This window comes from Phalacrocorax aristotelis, chromosome 5 (assembly GCF_949628215.1).
Source record: "Phalacrocorax aristotelis chromosome 5, bGulAri2.1, whole genome shotgun sequence".
Taxonomy (NCBI): Eukaryota; Metazoa; Chordata; class Aves; order Suliformes; family Phalacrocoracidae; genus Phalacrocorax; species Phalacrocorax aristotelis.
The window spans coordinates 13,365,681-13,384,413 of NC_134280.1; the positions used below are offsets into that span (position 1 = coordinate 13,365,681).

The 18,733-nt window shown below is 40.0% G+C and overlaps 1 protein-coding gene across 1 annotated transcript in view; it reads right to left on the bottom strand.

Annotated features, from left to right (window-relative positions):
* Nucleotides 1-18,733, bottom strand: part of SLC49A4 (solute carrier family 49 member 4) — a 67,683-nt gene that overhangs the window by 16,863 nt on the left and 32,087 nt on the right. The window contains exons 3-6 of the mRNA XM_075093042.1: nt 15,844-16,112; nt 10,090-10,219; nt 4,393-4,501; nt 3,674-3,741 (exon numbers count right to left, since the gene is read on the bottom strand). Coding sequence (XP_074949143.1) covers nt 3,674-3,741; nt 4,393-4,501; nt 10,090-10,219; nt 15,844-16,112 — 576 coding nt within the window. The remainder of the gene's footprint in view (nt 1-3,673; nt 3,742-4,392; nt 4,502-10,089; nt 10,220-15,843; nt 16,113-18,733) is intronic.

Genomic DNA, 18,733 nt, shown 5'->3' on the forward strand with positions numbered 1-18,733 from the left:
GAATTTAGCAGTGAGTAATTCAATAAGCAGCAGAGGAAGATCAATGCTGCATATAATCTTTAAAGTTTATGACTGCAGTGTTCAAGTGGCTTATGCATTAATCTCTAATAGTCAGAGGTTAGATGCTACTCTTGTTTTTTTCTGACAATCCAAATCCAGCAATCAGAATCACCTCTTTTCAGTGGTTTGCCAGTTTCTTTAATTATTCTTTGGGATCACTGGGGTCAAAATCAGCAATTTTAAAAGCTTCTCAGAAGCATCTTGAAGTGCAGACTTCAGACTTCTTCCACAGAGACTCCCTGCTTTGCCTGCCAGTAAACAATACTATTCCCTCTCCTTACAGGCAAAGCAGTTACGTATATCCTGCCTAATGAAAGAGTGTAAGAAATACCAGCCTTCAGGGAGGGACATTCACAGACAACAGGTCTGGAACAGATCTCTAGGGGGTCCTCCATCTCTATGCTAGCACCAGGAATATGTGGGGATGGGAGAACATAAACTATCTTGAATGATTTAGATGTGAAATGGAGCAACTATCTACCTTTACTGACCAGTTCCAACTCCTTTTGACATAAAGATCCTGGTTTGGGTAATAGTGGTTTGGGTGTCAGTGGTAGCAGTGTGCTCCAACGAGCTCTCAGATATCACAGGACTCCAGAAGGGTCAAATACAAACTGAAAGGTTTATGCAGCTACTGAATTCAGCCAGCAACAGAAATAATGGGAAAAAATGACATAGCAAACTGGTAATCGAGGGACTTGTGCTTCTTGTCTGGTTACAGGAGAATAAAGAAGTCTGTAAATCTAGTCAACTCTTCAGAATACTTGTTTCAATCAAAAAATTAGAGAAATTCTCTTTATCCTCTAACCCCATTAACTGTTTTCAAAACCCTCTGTTCTGTTTAAGTCCTTCTTCATCATCCAGCATGTAAGGGGATGTCTGCAGCTGCTAAAAAGTAGGCACACCAGGAGAGAAGGTGTATACTTACCCAGACACAGACCTCTGAGCCTACTGCTGGTAACAGTCCCCTGCATCCCAGCAAATCCAGCCCTAGGCTGGGTCCTACAGTTAAAAATCACAAACCTGCGCTGCTGACAACACTGTCTGTTGCTAAGGGAATTATCACCATGTCATAAAGTTTCAGCATTTTGACCACACTGCAGGTTAAAAGCAGGAAGAAAAACTGAGCTGTGGAGGACCAAACCTCAGAAGCATCTATGATCATTAGCAAATGTGGCCAAAAAAAAAAAATCTGAGGAAAGGGAATAGATTTATCTTTCCATGCAATGATACGAATGTTGGTCCTTGACACTGCTTTTCTTCAAATCAGTATCATTTGAAAGCTGCCAGCAAAGGGTATGGCACCTGCCAGCTGCCCAAAATAGCCCAGGCTTTTCAATTATAAAAATGCATCACACAAATTAGTTAAACATATCTAAGTTCATGGCTATTGGGACAGCAGTGGGTGGAGAGTGGGAAGATTTATGTATTGAGCTGAGGAAAGCTTGCACCATTTTGAAAATGAGATAGATAAACAAATTTCCAAACTGGGCATTACTTTAAATATAGATGATTTAACACCTCCTGTGACGTGCAGGACCAAATCCTCCAGAGCAAGGCTCAGGTTGTTATAGTTCTAAAAGGTAGAATCTGCATTTACAAAAATGGAAGGAACAAATCCATAAACTGCACCAGTTCTGCTTTGATAAATTAGCAGGAAAAAAAAAAAAAGAAAAAAAAAAAAAGAAAAAACCCCAAAGCAACAAGCTTCTTGAGAGGTGGTTAAGAGAGCGAGCTGCTTGCTTGGCAAATCACAGTTCTGACACTGAAATACATCAACTTGTCAGCCTTGACAAGAATCATTACTTAATTTTCCTAATTACAACTTTCAGCAGATTACAGTCAGACTCGTCATTGATTCAACCCTACACAGATAAATGCTGAATAGGCCTAGGAGGGAAAGTCATCCATCAGGAGTGACAAATCACCTCCTCCCTCCCTTTCTGTGTGCAAACCCTCCCATTTGAACTGTGTATGGCCCAAGTTAGAAAGACATATTTGGAGGCAGGCTGTTGGTATTTTTTAAATTTACTCAAAAGCAAAGCTCTGAATGCTACAAAATACTGGTATTCAATAAGGTTTGAAATCAATTTTGAAGCAGTCAAAGAGACTGTCAGCATTTCCTGAAACTTCACCCAGGCAATACATTAAATAAATTAATCTACCACAAAGATTGAGATTTGCATGTTGGCACTGAGTCAGCAGATTCTCTCCTAACAAAGTTGAGTGAGCGCCTAAGGGTGCCCCTCTACTATTGAATTGTCACAAATATACAAGAGATTAACCCATGATGGAAAGGATTAAACTGGCACACTGCCTGCTTCAGCACGTAACGTGCTGCAGCACCTGTGTCATTTACAGCAGTTGAATTTAAACATCTACTCCTCTTAGAGAGAAAACCTCTTATCTGAGCTTAGCTAATCAAAAGTAACTCTTTTTAGAGGAAATCAGTGTGTGAACTTTGTTTGAATAGATTAAGTCTTTTGGCCTGCATCTGGAGCAGACAGGGGGGAAGCGCCTGCTTCTTTTCCCCAGGTCAGGAGTTTTTTTCCTCTCCCTCTGCTGCAGTTGCTAGGCAGCCTGCAAAATGTCAGGATGAGAAACCTCACATTTCTTTATGCATTGTGTACTCCGATGATGCACAGCAAGTGAAAAAAAAAAAAAAGTGCTTCAATCTCTACCCTAAAAAGATCCCTCTTTGGGTCCACAATCCCAGAATGACTGCAATGATGACAGACTCCTATACTTGTGCTGAACTCATTGCAGAAATGGAGTCTATAGAGTGGACATAAAGATGCCATGACAATGCTTTGATATCTGCCAGATGCAAGGGGAACGTGATTGATTTTCATCAGTTTTATAAAGTCACTGCTCAAATACGTCCTGAAAGACTTTTTCTCCTCACCCCACCCTGTTTTTTTTTTCTGGTTTTATAAAAAGAGACCCTCAATGAAAAAAAAGAAGAAGCCTTTTGGAAGGGCAATACATTCCTTGCTTTTTGACTCCCCATGTCATCAACATCCATGATGGCCAGAGAAAGCTATGACTGGATATTTAAAAAGTGTAGGCATAACCATACCACCCATAGCAGTATCGCAAAAAATAGTTAGGCCATATAGGAATCCAGTTACCTGGCCAAAATGGGCCCAGACTCATTTCTCTGTCAAGGAACATAACGTTATTGTGGGTAGGCTGCTTGTGCTACATTCCCAATATCCCTTTGGGAATCAATATGCCCAAAAGCACTGATGGAAGGAGACAGACAGTCATTTCTTCAATGCTTTCCAAATGCGCTACAACAGGTTCTCCCTCATACCAGGCAGCTGAATTCACAAGAGCTGTGTTTAAAAGGAGCATACAGGAAGCACTTGTCAGGAGTAACAGTATGACTTGCCAAATTGAGGCACATGCATGTGGTGTTCTCAACCCCAGGAACCGCTAACATGGAATATACAAATCATTGCTCTACAAGAAACACATCTTTACCCCAGAATTATGCTTTTTCCATTTCAAATATCTAGAAGATGAGAGAAAACAAATTATGTTATTATGAGTATAAGCTAAATGACAATCACAGCTGAAGAAATGGAGAAAGACACGTAATTATTCCTACCTTGCCATTGCTATGCCAACAACACAACCTCCAACGATAGACCAAAATCCAATCCAGCCTGCATCTACCTGACGGGAAAAAAAACCAAACACACACAAAACCCCAACAAAACAAAACAGAGAAATGTGTTAAAGCTGAGAAAATAAGATAAGATGTTACTTTCAAAACAAATGGTGTGTAGGAGCTGCAAACTGCTAGCAACAGCCCCCCACAATAATCTGAAGTGCAAGACTTTTTCTAGGGTATTCAAAAGGAAATAAATTCACTAAAATAAAGTATGACTAAATAGCCTACGCCCTAAATATAACCTCTCTTTATAGAATCTGAGTAATGTCCTCTTGATTTTTATAATATTCTATCAAAAGCTTAGAAATCCTCTTCTCCCCACTTCACCTTTTCCACCTGGTAAATATTATTTTCTTTTACTAAAGGTGCAGCTGCCAACAATGCTCTCCTCTGTTTACCTGCCTCTACCATTTTGTCAAAAGGTGCATACAGATCTTAAAATACCCACTGCTGGTGAAGAGTCAGCAGGGAGAATTGTGACTGTTTGGGATGTCAAAGCTACAGTTTATTTTGTTTAAAATTTCAGGAGAAAAGTGGTCCATATGTATGAATAGCACCTTAAACATGAAAACCTGATACAATTTTATGCTAGTGCAAAATAAAAGCATGCTGCTTACAAAATAGCTGCTCATTATTAGTCAGGAGATACTTACTTGGCTTACGTGAACTGGCGTTAATATCAAATCCAGAACACCAGACCACCCAGAGAAAACACCCAGTGGTATAGCATAGGCTAAAGCAATCATCAAGAATCGGAAATTGCTGTGAAGACAAAACATATGCAATTAGCTGCAGTTTATATTAGGAATTGCACCAAGATTAGCTGCTAGAGTAAATGACACCCTGGAATCTATATTCTGCCCATCAAGAAAAATAGCAGAGGTCTGAAGGAGGAGTGAGCCAGGAAAAACAAGAAAGGTATCCGGCCATGTCACTGAAATGCTGAGATGTTACTGCCTTAGCACTGTGATGATTAAAAAAGCCAGTCTCTCCACATGGTTCGAACATGCTGGGCTCATGTTGTTCTCGTTTCCGCAAGCAATTTTTCTGCATTTGCATGGGAAACCTACTTAAGTGTGTGCTAGGAACAATAAGCACTAATTTAAATGACAAAAAGTGTATTTCAAGAATAAAATCAGAGATTCATACTTTTTGAACTGTACTGGTTTTTAAACTGTTTTACTTCTCTTCATTTTGGTGAAAGGCAGGGAGAGCTCTGGGAACGAGATGGGTACAGTTGCAATAGTGGAAAATTTTGATAGTTTGAAGTGTCAAAAAATCAGAGACAAGTATAATATTCTGCTCTAAACAGTCAACGTGTTTGGTTTTCCCTCCCAATTAAAATTATTCAACCACTGGTATTCAGTGAAGATGAAGCAGTCAAAGCTGTGTCATCATCTTCACCATACACAGCTAAACAAGAGTCGGCAGACAAATACCACCACCAGTTTCCACCACCCACCCACCGTAACCAAAAACAAACGTGACATTTTTGCTAAAGACATCCAACTTTTCCTCAAAATTGTTTTGATTTGGGAATAAAACCAGAAAATATACTTTGGACTCTGGAACACTGATACTTTAAAGCGAAGAGATTTTACGGGGATTCCAAGGTTATCCCATGGGATGTTTGTGTAACCACAAAACCCCCCATTCCCAAAGAATTTACATAAAACTGATCCTGATCAGTACCAGCTCCTTGGCATGCAGCGGCAATTCAATAGCACATAGTTACGAAAGCCAAGAGGGAGGAAAAGAGCTTCAAATACTCTCCATAACATTCAGAGGTTTGCAGCTTATGTTTTTTACTCCCCTGGAATATCCACGCACAGCACACCAGCCAGTGTTTTTCTGCACTGTTCTTTTTCGTACATCCTCTTCTTGAATAACACGTTTCTATCACATGAAGATATCCTCCTCTTCCAATATCATTCATGTCAGATTTTTTAATGCAAAGAAAAACAAATTCCAGACTTTCAGCTCTTCCACACACTGCTTATTTTTCTCTGAATGCTAAAGCATTTGCTGTCTTCCTGACAACATTTTTTCTCTCTTAATAATGCCATACTCTTATACTACTCTATCTTGTATCATCTTGGCGTGTCTTAAGGCAGGTTTTCTGATGCTATTTAATACTATCCATGTAAAAGCCAATTCAACATCTGTAGAATAAAATAAAAGGGAAAGTGCCCATTTTTCATGGACATTATATACCCATGTTGTAGACTGCAAAGAGGGGAAAAAGTCTGAATGCACTCTTCCAAAATAACACTTGTTCAATATTCAAAATCTTTGGCTATCTGAACCTCATCTTCATTTACAAGCTGCTTTTGGTGGGGTTGAGTACTTCATAGCTTACTTGACCAAGATCTCCTGTGGTGTATAAGTCTTCTGTAACTCAAGCCATGAGACAGACTGGCACATGGGGTAGCTGCTCTGTGCCACATGCAACTCCTGGTTCCCATAGAAGAGAACCAGCCCTGCACCACGACAAACTCCAGAGACAGAGGCTGCCACCCTGACTAGTCCCCAGAATAAGGAAGCTGACCATAAGAAAGGGTGCATGGCAGTGACAAAGCGGCACTCATCACCAGATCTCATTCTGTCTCCTTGTCCAGCAATAGCTAGTGCTGGCTACATTAAATGCTAAAGCTATTTGAAACATACATCTTAAGCAGCAGCTCTGCTTTTCATGGCTCCAGTCACTTGTATTTGTTTTTGCAATGTTGCAATTGCTCCACTGAAAATAGAAAAATGTGCTGTCTGTCACACCATCAGTTGGTGAACCCACACTGTTTTCCATCGTAACAGCCCTTATGACAGGATATCAGCATTAGCCTCTGTTAAACCATTCTGCTGGAATACGAATTGGCTTTTTCTTCTGGGTGTTTTTGTTTGTTTTTTTTTTCAGAAACCTACTTAATGTCACAAGAATCCATAAGACAGACTGGTTCAGAGGGGAGCCCCGTCAAAGTCAGTCACCGTTTTCAGAATAACTTTGACAGTGCCTATTAACATCAGGCACGCTCTGAGCAGCGATGGTGATGTCATATGATAATGCACAAAAACCCTATTATGAAATTTCAGAATGGCATACATAATCCTTTGAAAACATAAAAGACACATAACCAACTATAAGCATCTAATTACATCAAAGCAAAAATCACTACATGTTTTCTTAATGCCAATTTTAAGACTTATCGGCTATTTATTTGTATTAGAATTTTTTCCATGGAAATTTGTGGCATATTCTGAAATGGGGGGGGGGGGGGGGGAAGTCATATTTACTTCACCCACAAAACTGAGAAAGGGCACCATACTTTTTCTAATGGGAATTCAAACTACACTTGTCACAGTGTGTGACAGACTGTTAAAAAATTTGGGCTTAGTTCCCAAACCATGACTAATCTTCGTCTCCTGCTGCAGGCTGTGAGAGTTGGTATCAGGAGATAACCAGGGATCAGCTAATCGTTATAATCTGTCAGAAGCAGGATTCCTCCAAATAAGGAGGAAGAACGAAGTTCCTAAGCAAGTCACAAAAAAATGGCCTACAGGGATTGACCCTATGAAGATATTTATAATACAACTCAGCAAGAAGCAGCTCATGAAGATGACTGCTCAAGGACCTGAAGGCAAGAAGGAGTGTGGGAGTTGCACGGATCTGATAGATCCCTTCAGTGTCCAAGGAAAAAGGTCAATGACTTCAATGGTAAAGTTATGCTACACACCTTTACTTTGAAGTAATAAAACTACAGTTTAGGGGAGGAAAGAGGGAAATTATGAACATCTCAGTTGTTCTGAGTGTTTATTGGTGCATACTTGGGTCAGGCCATCAGCTCACACACATCCTAAATGCCTTACACACAGTCCTCATACCAGAGGGTAAGTCTACAATAAAGGGGAAATCATTACTTCCTGGTACTCATCAGCTGATTACCTTCGCTCTACACCATTAAATCAAAAGAAAGAGTCCCTGTGCCAAGAATTATGAAGCCCAGATTAGGCAGGCAACAGAATCTAGAAGCCTAACAAACCAGATGATGGATTTCTCTTGAAGCACAGCAGATACTATTTTCTTTTATAAAACCCCCTTGTTTGATGGATTGTTGCTGAAAGGCTCCTAAGATAAGTGGGTTTAATTATGAACTGTTGATTGTTTCATGTACAGAGGAATGAAGAAGTGCCTTTGATAAGGGGTAGCATGGAAGAATGCACAAAGACCAGAAGGAAGGGAGATATAATCTACCTGAACGCATTTTAAAAAAACCGCTTGGCTCTTGGAGACTCTACAAACTATGCTCATTATTTAAGCGTCCAGTTTGCTTTCTTAAGTTTCATTGATTGTGAATATTAAGTCAGCTTTGCTGATTACCTCCTGACCTTACCAGTATCTCCAGTTCTCTATTTACAACACTTTGAACAAGCAATCTAATGCTTATAAAGCTCCCAAATGGAGTACTGTCAACAGAAATTTTATATTTCACCTGCGGAGTCAGTTGTTGTTTGGATTTCTGTTCAACAGCAACATTTTTACAACACAGCCCTCAGGCAGGGTCTCACCGCACACCAGCATGGGTGTGTAACAGCGTTATTGCGTGTGCTAAGTGTCCCTATGGGAATTGCTATTTTTTTAATATCCTAAGTAGGTCACTTTGCAGACTAACCAACGAGCTGTACTCGCACCTTCTCCCAACTGCCAGCTGTAGCTGTACGCTTCTACGGGAGAACTTATCTTGGGCCGCATATCTCCAGGACACAGGGCTCTACCCACCCTGGGGACAGTGATGCACAGACATCAGTATGATGGATACAAAATGTCCGTTTATTTAGCTGCGTCACACGCTTATATAGCTCTTGCGCTTCCTGTTCCTGCCACTCCTATGGGGAGGAGTCTATCTTTCCGTCACATCCCGTGATCTTCCGGTCGCCAATCCCTGTCTATTCCCCTACACCAGCCTGCTCCTGGATGAACACACAGGATTAAGCCTCTTGTCAACTATTTATCCCCTAAACTGAAACAAAAGCCTCCACAAACAAAAGAAAAAACCAATGACAACATGAGATGAGTTGTTTTTGCTGGCTCTAAATACACTTTTACAAAGTACAGCCCACAATAGGTCTGTAATAACTAAATGCCTAAAGCTCCCCAATTACCAAGTTTCAAGCAGCCCTTTGTACACAGATTCAGGTCCTATCACAACATTACCCAAGAAACAATTACAGCAAGAGTTTGAAGCTCTCCAGTGAAGTCAGCCATACTCCACACCATCGGAGCCATTCTTCTTTGCCCCATGAAGTTCATCCGTGCAGTACCACATACATGGCACAGGTCTACACAATTATTCATCATTAATATTACAGTTGCTTTTATTAGGAAAAGCTTTTATTAGCAAAAGGATCTTCCCCCAGAGGGTGATGGAGCACTGGAACAGGCTCCCCAGGGAGGCAGTCATGGCACCAAGCCTGATGCTATTCAAGAAGCACTTGGACAACACCCTCAGACACGTGTGAATTTGGGGTTGTCTTGTGCAGGGACCGGAGTGGGACTCCATGGTCCTTGCGGGTCCCTTCCAGCTCAGGACATTCTATGATTCTATGTTCCTCTTAGATCAGATTCCCATTACACGAGACATTGTACAAACAGTGGGGGACAGGACTCTGTCTTACCAAAAGAGCTCAAGTGGCAGAAGTTGCAAAGCTGGAGATGTCACCTTCTTTGTGACCTTTTTTTTTTAAAAACCCCAAAACTTAAAAGAAACTAACTCACTTTTGAACCTTTTCAGAAACACATCTGGAGACACTTTTCCTACTCCCACTTCATATTTTAACATACAATTAATGAGATTTAAGAAATCATACAGTGGTTTCAGATAGTTCATTCACTGCTCCCACGGCTAAATGAAATCAGCTGGATACTCCTTTGAATGACAAGCAAACCCCAAAATCATTCCGATATAACAAGCTTGGAAGAAAGTAGCTTAGTAGTTAGTTATGCCCAGTGTTGTTAATTGTTATCTCACACCTAGCAGTATGCACGCTGTTAACAATCTTCTATAACCTGATGGAACAGAAGCATTGCATAAGAAAAGCCATGCTATCAGGATGACTAAAGCAGCATTGGTTCTGGGGGACTCTGGCATGAAGGCTTGAGATATACCTAATGATTTAAAATTTATTGTCTGCTTTTTAGCAGTTAGCATCCTTTTATGTCTCAGCATTAATATTTGATTTGATTTTGTTTAAAAGCACTACAAACCAACTTGTTTGTTCAATGAGAAGATGAAAGCACACTTGTTTTTATTTATTTAGGTGTTGATCTGCTTTGAAGTGGAAACGCAATGTGGACCTACCTTAAGAGCCTGCAAAAACTCCTCCTGTAGCTGAGCCGTTGACTTGCTGCAGCCACGCTAGGAGGGAATGGAGGGCGCGAGGGGAAGTAGGCCAATGCTGCGGAAAATATCAGGGAAACCATTCCAAATTCTAAAAAAGAGGGCAAAGAAAAACAAAACCAGATGTTAGCATCGAAAGACTTGTTTCAGTACAGCATTGTTATCAGCCAGCCTCTGATACAGAAATTCCACCACAAGTGCTTTACTGCTCCCAACAACAGAACTCCATAACTTGAAGGAGAATTTCTTTTTGCCTCCCCAAGCTAGATTTCCAATTGAGATGGAGAATCAATGAGATGGAGAAATACCAGCAGACCATTCCACTGACAGGAGCTGCAGAGAACCAGACTCACAGATGGGGAACTTGGTGAAGCAAAAGGAAAGCTTTTGCTTTTTCTCTTTGGAGAGAACTGCATTATGAACATCTGGCCACGTTTCCTCGAGATAGAAGTAATGCAGTGCAGGTAACAGCGTTCTATGAGACTTTAAACAGATGGGACTGGGGAAGCCCCAGGGCATGGAATGACAATTACTTGGTGCACAGGATGATGAAGGCAAATGAAAGGTCAAGCAAGGCAGCATCTCGGGCACAAACAGTATTACACAGCAACAGAATATAAAGAGAAAAGCGTAGGAGCAGCCATGGCTCAGGAACAGAAAGAGCATGGGTAATAGGGAGAAAAATACACGAATACAGCTGTTTGCAGATGCTCCTCTTGTTCAGCAGCAGGTATTCTAGATCTTTGAAAAATTTCATAGCAGAAATTTGGACCTAAATGTGCAAAGTGGTGAGCACTTCACAGAAAATACTCAGCAAGCCCCATGATCAGACATTCTGAGGAAAAACAACTCTACCCACAGTCAGTCTAACTAATTTGTTTTACAGGCCTTTTACAATGTATATCATGTTCTCCACAGTCTTCAATCCCAATATTTCTCGTATCCCCTTTGAAAACAAGAGTGGCTGCTGCTGGTGAGAAAAATGTATAGTTGAAGCGTGTTATCTTAAAAGACCCTGTGATCTTATAACAAAGAAGTGTTCACTGACACCACAAATAAATTCCAGCAGAGCTGGATACTCAATTGTGTTCATTTTCTTTTTTCTTCTCTTTTTTAATAAATCAATATGAACATGGCACTCTGCCAGCTCTTCTGCTAAACCAGAAGAAAATAAATTCAGGAAACTAAAAAGTAAATAACACTTGGAGTCTAAATGGATCAGCTGGAGATGGGGAAGGGAAATGAATGCTTCTATTTGGTATATGGAAAAAAAGTTTACACTAAATTTCTTTTGAAGGCATACCGGGAATGTGACAATGCCATTCTTCACAATCAAATACTAAAGGATTAATTTTGAATTATGTAGTGTCTCTTTTCCTGATGTGGTCTAATTACATGTTTTGAGGGTCAAGGCCCTTTACTTATACGTTCTCACTGTATCTCCTCTGTTCTCCAGAAATCAGATTAATTTCTGTCTTTGTAGACACTGTGTTTGAGACCACAAGCCCTGATAAACTGGCCATAACTGATCATCCCAAATCTAAGAAAGGGATGAGAAGCTTTGTCACTACAGCATGATACTAGACAAGGAAGCATGGCTTGCGAAAAGCTGTTTACCCCTTTCTCTTGCATCTAGGTCTACCTATAGGTTTATAGGTATACATATGTACGCACACTTTAATCATATATTAAAGGAATATTTCAGACTGCAGACAGGTACAGGCAACAAGAATGTGACCACACAAACCCATAACTTTGTCCAAGGTGCTTATTATTTAACTTCATTATACTGCAATGCCGTGAGGAGAAAGGCTATGTCTTTTTCTAAAGAATGTAAAACACGTTGATAATATTTTCAAGTCACAGTAATATTTTATAATAGGTGTCCATAGGTGTCCATCTGGGGCCTCTTCTATGGATTGCCTCAAGATTCCTGCCAGTCAAATTGCTGGAGGAGGAGCAGTATAGTAACACTTCATTATTTTTTTTTAATAAATTCAGCATGCAGTCCTTTTACTACCTTCTTGCAACTCCTTCATGTTTTCCAGTGTTATACTTCCCAGGCTAACAAATTTGCCTTGCAAGCACTGCCCTCGCACACAAAAGAAAAGAGCAGAATTCACTTTGGCAACTAAAGCAGCTCCCTCCATTGAAGAATAAAAGCTTTTAGTGGTATCTTAGCTGTGTGCATCACACTTGCATCTCTACCAAAAGTCCTGGTACTGCCAAACACTGCCAATGTCTTACATGTTGCATTCCCTCCTCACTAGGAAACCCACACCTTTATCACCATCATCATTTACTCTACCTGACTAGATAAAGAAAAACACACTCCTAGGACAAGTTTTAGATTGTAAGTAGGGAGTAAAAGTAGGCAAAAGAGAAAAGGTAATAAATAGGTCAATATTGAGACCGAGGGAGCTGCAGTCACAAAAGAGGAGCTCTTCCGCAAAAGTCATCGGCTTCTCAACAGCACAATGGATGCCGCAAAGCACTCTGAATTGGGAAGGTCGGCACAAGCTAGTGTGCAGAAACAGTCATGTGTATCTCTTGTTGAAGACTGAATCTGGAATGCTTCACATAAGCTGGGTACCACGCCACAGTGACCTGTGATCATCAAACTGGAGAGATGCCTGCATCTTAGCCTAGGAAATAGGCACCCTGCTGCCTGTGTAAGCCCCAAACAGGAAAAAAAAAAAGGTTTACAGAGACACAACCCTCCTTAATACAATGTCTTTTTCCTTCAGATAGGCTACTTATAGCACAAAACCCTACCCAAACCCAAGAAACCTCCTCCCCGTCTTGCCTGGAAATGTAAAGGGGGAATGAAGGCACTTTGCACATACATGCATGCATTATTTTTTTTTTTAAACAAATAATGATTTCACATTGATATTTACGAAAGCACATGGCTAAAAGCTCTGGCTGCAGCCCAGAATAATTCAAGCTTCCTTATGCAATTCAGGTAATACAACTCAATCCTGATTTGCTACATCTGTACTATTTCAGCTGTGAACCAGAATATGCAGCGACATAGATGACACAGAAAAGAGGCTGTGGTAATTCAGCTAAGCTCTTAGTCCACGTTTGAGATAAAGGAATAGCAATTTATTAAAACACAGAAGAGACTGGAGTTAACAGAGCAATTTCAGAATGGGTTTATAAGCAATTGCTTCGTAATCATGTTTGACGTTAAGTCTTTGGAAAATTAGCACATTCTTGGCACGCTACTGATCCCAAGTTAGCAATTCACATCACTACCGTCTTTTAAAAGTCATCATGTAACTTTTGGAGGCTGCTTATCTAACTCCACCTCAAACAAAAGCAACAAACTCCATCACAAACACAACTCTATTAGGACTGTAGAGTGCTTATTCTGCAGAACTGGCTTTTCCACTGTATCTGAAAGGAGAAGTCATACCAAGCCTGACCACACTTGCTAAAGAAGTGGGGCATTTGGGCCAGCTCCTTGTTCTGCTACATTCTGTAACACCTAGTAATCTGTGCAGTCAATTGGAGCTTTGTTTTCTGCTCAGTGGATTAAGAGGACAAATAGTACCCTACCACACCTACCAGGTATTTTTTGGTCCTCAGGTGAACAGCGCTGTACAACTACCACCAGGCAGTCACCCACCATGAGGCAGCCTTCCTTCCACCTCTGGAGCCTACCTGGCAGAACAGAGCACAGGGGAGGCAGACAGTGGGGACCTTGCTCCTCCAGCTCTCCAGGGAAACAGGGCTGAGGTGAGGCAGGACAAACCCAACGAGGGATTCAAAGCAACCTCCTCTTTGACAGTTCCTACCAATTTTAAACCAGTTGGATGTTTTGCCACTATTGCTGCAATTCACTGCAGGCCCGTAACGTTCATGAACCAGCTCTTTTTCATTGCTTGAACAGCTAAAGGGCTCCTGAAGAGATGCACCCTATATGACACAACCACGAGCGTAGCTGCACAAAGAAACCAGTGCTGTTCAAAGCACTTTCAAATACTAAGTAAGAACTACAGATGCCCCACAAAATGCATTTCCTGGGAAGCTGAAGAGCTGCTGTAGGATCATCTTATGTTGGAACCTACCATCCCAAACAGGTCTACTGAATGTTCCTAAACCCTTTCTCGCACAGAAAAGTGGAAAGAGCCATGCTGAGACATGGGGCAGGCAAGACACACCTCTGAATCTTGGTGGCAAGCAAGATCCATCCTAGTTTCAGAAGAAAACGCTTAGGAAAACCTCCCAGAAAAGAACAGAAGAGAAAGTGAATCTAATGAGTTGCTGAAAGCAACATTTCTAGTGCTACCAGACTCAAAACAGTGGTTTTAGACACAAAACTGTACTTCCTTTAGGTGGATGCATTCTTCTCTCTCCATGGAAAAATCTGTAGAGGGAGAGCTAAAGCACTTCTCTAATCACTAGATTTTTCCTCCCCTTATCTACTGCTCCTCAGGACAAAAAAAGCTGACTTGCTTTCATTTTTCCTTCTTTCACACTAGCCGTTTTCATCTGCCCTGAGGTTTTCAGAGGCTAACGCCATATTTACCTCTGAAAAATGCCTAACCAAGCCAAAATTTCTTTGTTGTTCCAATACATTTGAGTCCAGTAAAAAGTAGGTTACTGAAAAATACTTGCTGAAACAGTAATCCAACTTCTTCTACACTTCCTTTAAAATGAACAGTAAAGTGGCCCTCACCCAAGAGGAGTATTAACTTGACCAAACTTCCATAAGAGTAACATCCAGGTATAAATGATCACAAACAGCTAACTCAATCCCATAAACCTGCAAATAAACTACACAGTATATATACTTTAATAATACTGGAACACTTCAGGATAACTCCTGGCTGATCTTCAGAGGCTGCAATTACCTGGGGGAAAAAAACAAACCAAATGTGCAAATGCCGAGTCACGGTAAAGCTCAGCTGCTCTTAATGCTATACCAATTTATATCCACTAAGAATCAGATTGTAGACTCTTAAGCCACTTAAGCAACAACTTGTTCCTTAAAGCTTGATGCTAATTTTTTATAAGTAACACAAAGAACCATAGAAGCCATTGCATGAAAAAGAGCAAGGACATAAAATCTAAGTTATATCAGGTGAATTTTATATATGATTTTTCCACTGAACTGTTGTCACTTAATTGAAATTGCTCACCACATAAGAATTACGTGGTTCTAGTTAAAAACAAAATCTATTGAGTTTTCATTTCAACATCAGATTCTCAAATACTAATAATCTAATCACATTTGAAAGGCATATGCAAGTCATAAATTAAGGCTGATATAATGCAGAAAAGAATTTAATGCTGAAAGACTATTGAATTTCCATCCTTACAGAAACAAAAGAAAAAAACCCAGCTTGTCATGGACACATTTTTTAAATGAAAATTCAAGAAGCAAAAACCAGTGTAGAAGCTCAGGGAAAGCGTAAGCTCTCCTAGAAGACAGTTCTCCTAAGATCAGCTGATACAAACAACTGAAATATTTCATTTGAAATCAGTCTGTACAAAAGGTTATTTTTAAATCTTTCCTATATAAAAGGGAAAAAAATTAACCCTTCAGATGGTACAACATTTCACCACTTGATTATTTTCCAACCATCAGTAACTGTTTTCTGTGCAGACCAGCCACTAGAGGGTAGTGGTTCACAAGTACCAAACACACATAAAAGTACATAAATTTTTTTTTCCTTTTTTAAATTTGTATTTTTTAAACCACACCTGCATACAGGACAGCCTCGATGCGGTCCTTGATGTGCTCAGTGTTGCCCTGCGATACCAGCAGGAGGTGAGATGTTCCATTAGGAGATGGCACTACAAGAGGTCCCACTAGAAAAGCGCCAGCAGCGCCCAGGTAACTGAGCAGCGACGCAATGGCTGTTGCTGTGGCACGTTCATCCGGAGAAAACCATGTTGTGGAAAGAAAAGGTGCCGCGTTCATCACAGTTGGCCCTGCCAAGCCATTTAACAGCTGCCCTCCATGAATCAGCCTGGAATAGAGAATAGAGACCACAGTCCTTTGGATCACAATTGCTTGCCCACCCCCCCACCCCACCCCCTTGTTTGTTTTGTGTTGTTTTTTTTCTTTTTTGTAATTAAAAAAAGCATGTAAGATATTGAGTGCTGGAAAGGGAGGAAATGCACAAAGAAATGGAAGTCCTGTGCAAAAAAAGGATATTCTATTCACTGAAAGAAGCCCAATTAGACTGATCTAAAGAATCCGGAGCTACTCTGGTCTCATTACCTCTGATAAAAGAGAAGCAAATGTTCTCTTCAAAGCAGGAAAGGAAGAAGGAATAAAGAGGGCTTTCTTTGCAGAGAAAAGGTATCATGATAGGATATAAAAGTAGAAAAGGTGCAGTAGCAGGAAAGCTTTAAATTACAAACATCTTAAACCTGACCCCTTGCCTGCATAAATCCCAACAGAAGATTTAAATTAGCTATGGCTGATCCAAAATTAAAACACTTCAGCAAAATACTCTGCATATTTTTTCACTGCATTATTTATTTTTATTTACACGCTCAGATGAGCTCTATGTGCCTACAGATGAGGAGGCTGGGCTGCTGAGGTTTCCAAGAGAATCATCTTCTCCAGCAATCTGGCCGTCCTCAACATACTGTTGAAACAGCCAAGCAAACCCAGATTTTTCTTGTTTTTCACACTCATTGGGATTTAACAGATAAGACTGGTGACAGAACAGAGATAGTACTTCCAAGCAGTGAAGCCTCTAAAAACTTTGGCTTAATATTAGTACAATGAGCAGATACAGAAAGGACTTTTTGAAGGCTCTTCTACATGTGGAAGTCAGCCAGAAACCTTCTACTTTGACTTTTCCAAAAAGTGATAGGCCATGAAAGGCAAAAGCATTTTTGAATTTATATAAAACACGCATGTCTAAAAAACTGCTAGTGAGTCAAACAAAACATTGCAACCCTCCAAAGTAGATCTATCCATTGTGCAATGAAATGGTGGCAAATTATATTTTTAAATGGGTGGTGTTTTTCTAAGCATAGCAGGAACTCGATGTTATTGCTGCAAGACTTGAGTTGTCAGACATAAAAAGCTACAGCCTGAAAATGGGGAAACATAAGCTAGCATTTAGGCAATGTTTCAAGCCACAAATGATTGTATAATATACAGTGTAGCAGGAGTTTTTTAAAGCACACAAAGGAACAAAATATGCAAAAGAAATGCTGACTGACTCTTCAGCAAATTAACAAGCTAGATTGCAGTAAAAAGGAATAGATGCTACTGATTCTCAGTGGATTAGAAGTTAAATTTTTAAACAAAATTTATAAAAATATACAGGAAAAAAGAAAAAGCTATTACATACCATCTGAAGGAAACACTTTCCAAGCTGGGACAGAAATAATATCCACTCTTACATATAAGGAATTGCAACTTCCCCCCCCCAAAGTTCACATAGTGAGAATAGATTTCATTACTATTTGTTCATTATGTGCTTCAGATGGACATCACCAAGGCATGGTCAGGCCTTTTTAATACTTAACTGGGGCCCCCCAGTAAAATAAAATTAAATAGTTTTAAATAAATAAAAAGCACTACCTAAATAATACTCTGGTATAGTTTTCTTGAGGACGCTTTACATGAATCCCTTATGGTTCCTCTCCAACCCTGTGCACTTCGGACAAATGAAAGTATCCTTGTGCACACTGGTATTTTCGTTCTACTTATCTCACTACAATAAGTTATTCTCAAACTTATACTTCCTCTTGCTCCAAAGTGCATTTAATGCTTAAATTGTGGTTTTGTTATTGTATGCTAGGAAAACTGTGTCACCACAAAATAACCTTTATAGCGCCATACTAACACTTCAGTTCACTTATACCACTATGATAATATTGTTTTAATTCAAATACACCTACTTTATAGAAAACCTAAGGGCAAATAAAGCTCACCAAAATCTGAAAAAAGTGCAATAGTTTTTCTGCAGTGCCTATAAGCATGTAGGCACTTCATCTGGTAGAAGAAGAAAAGTTTTTTACAAAAGCCCAAACAAACCACCAAACAAAACAAAACAAAAAATTCATGTATTGTATTTTACGTATTCTTTTCATGTACTTACACTTCAGATTTAGATTACGTCTATCAAAATCCACTGTCTGAATAAAGCTCTATAACCGACCTTTATACTCAAGGGAGACAGATGTTTAATTTTACTTTGCAGATCCAAAGGGAGAAAGCAGTATCTTAATCCAGAACTTCAATTCCACATTACTCTTCTATCTCATTTTTTCCAAAGCGCCAATTTTTGTCTCTCTGTAGATCTCTTCTGTTGGTGTTCTCCTGCCTGGTGTGCTGTCTGTCCCCATGGATTTACCTCTCCATCCACATTTTTGGTATTTGCCACGCTTGACATTATTAGCCAGGGTAAAGCATCTCTTATCCTCATAGTGCTGAATTTTTCAAATCTAACATATTGCAGTTAATAAACACTGTTTTCAGTCTAAATTGCCACTGATATACAGACTACTACCTCAAATACCTCTGCGTACGATAACAGCCTAAACCTTGTTTTATCTGTTTCTCAGTACTGTCTTGAATTAAGCTATTTTTCCTCTGAGAAAAAGGTTATTTGCATTATTCGTC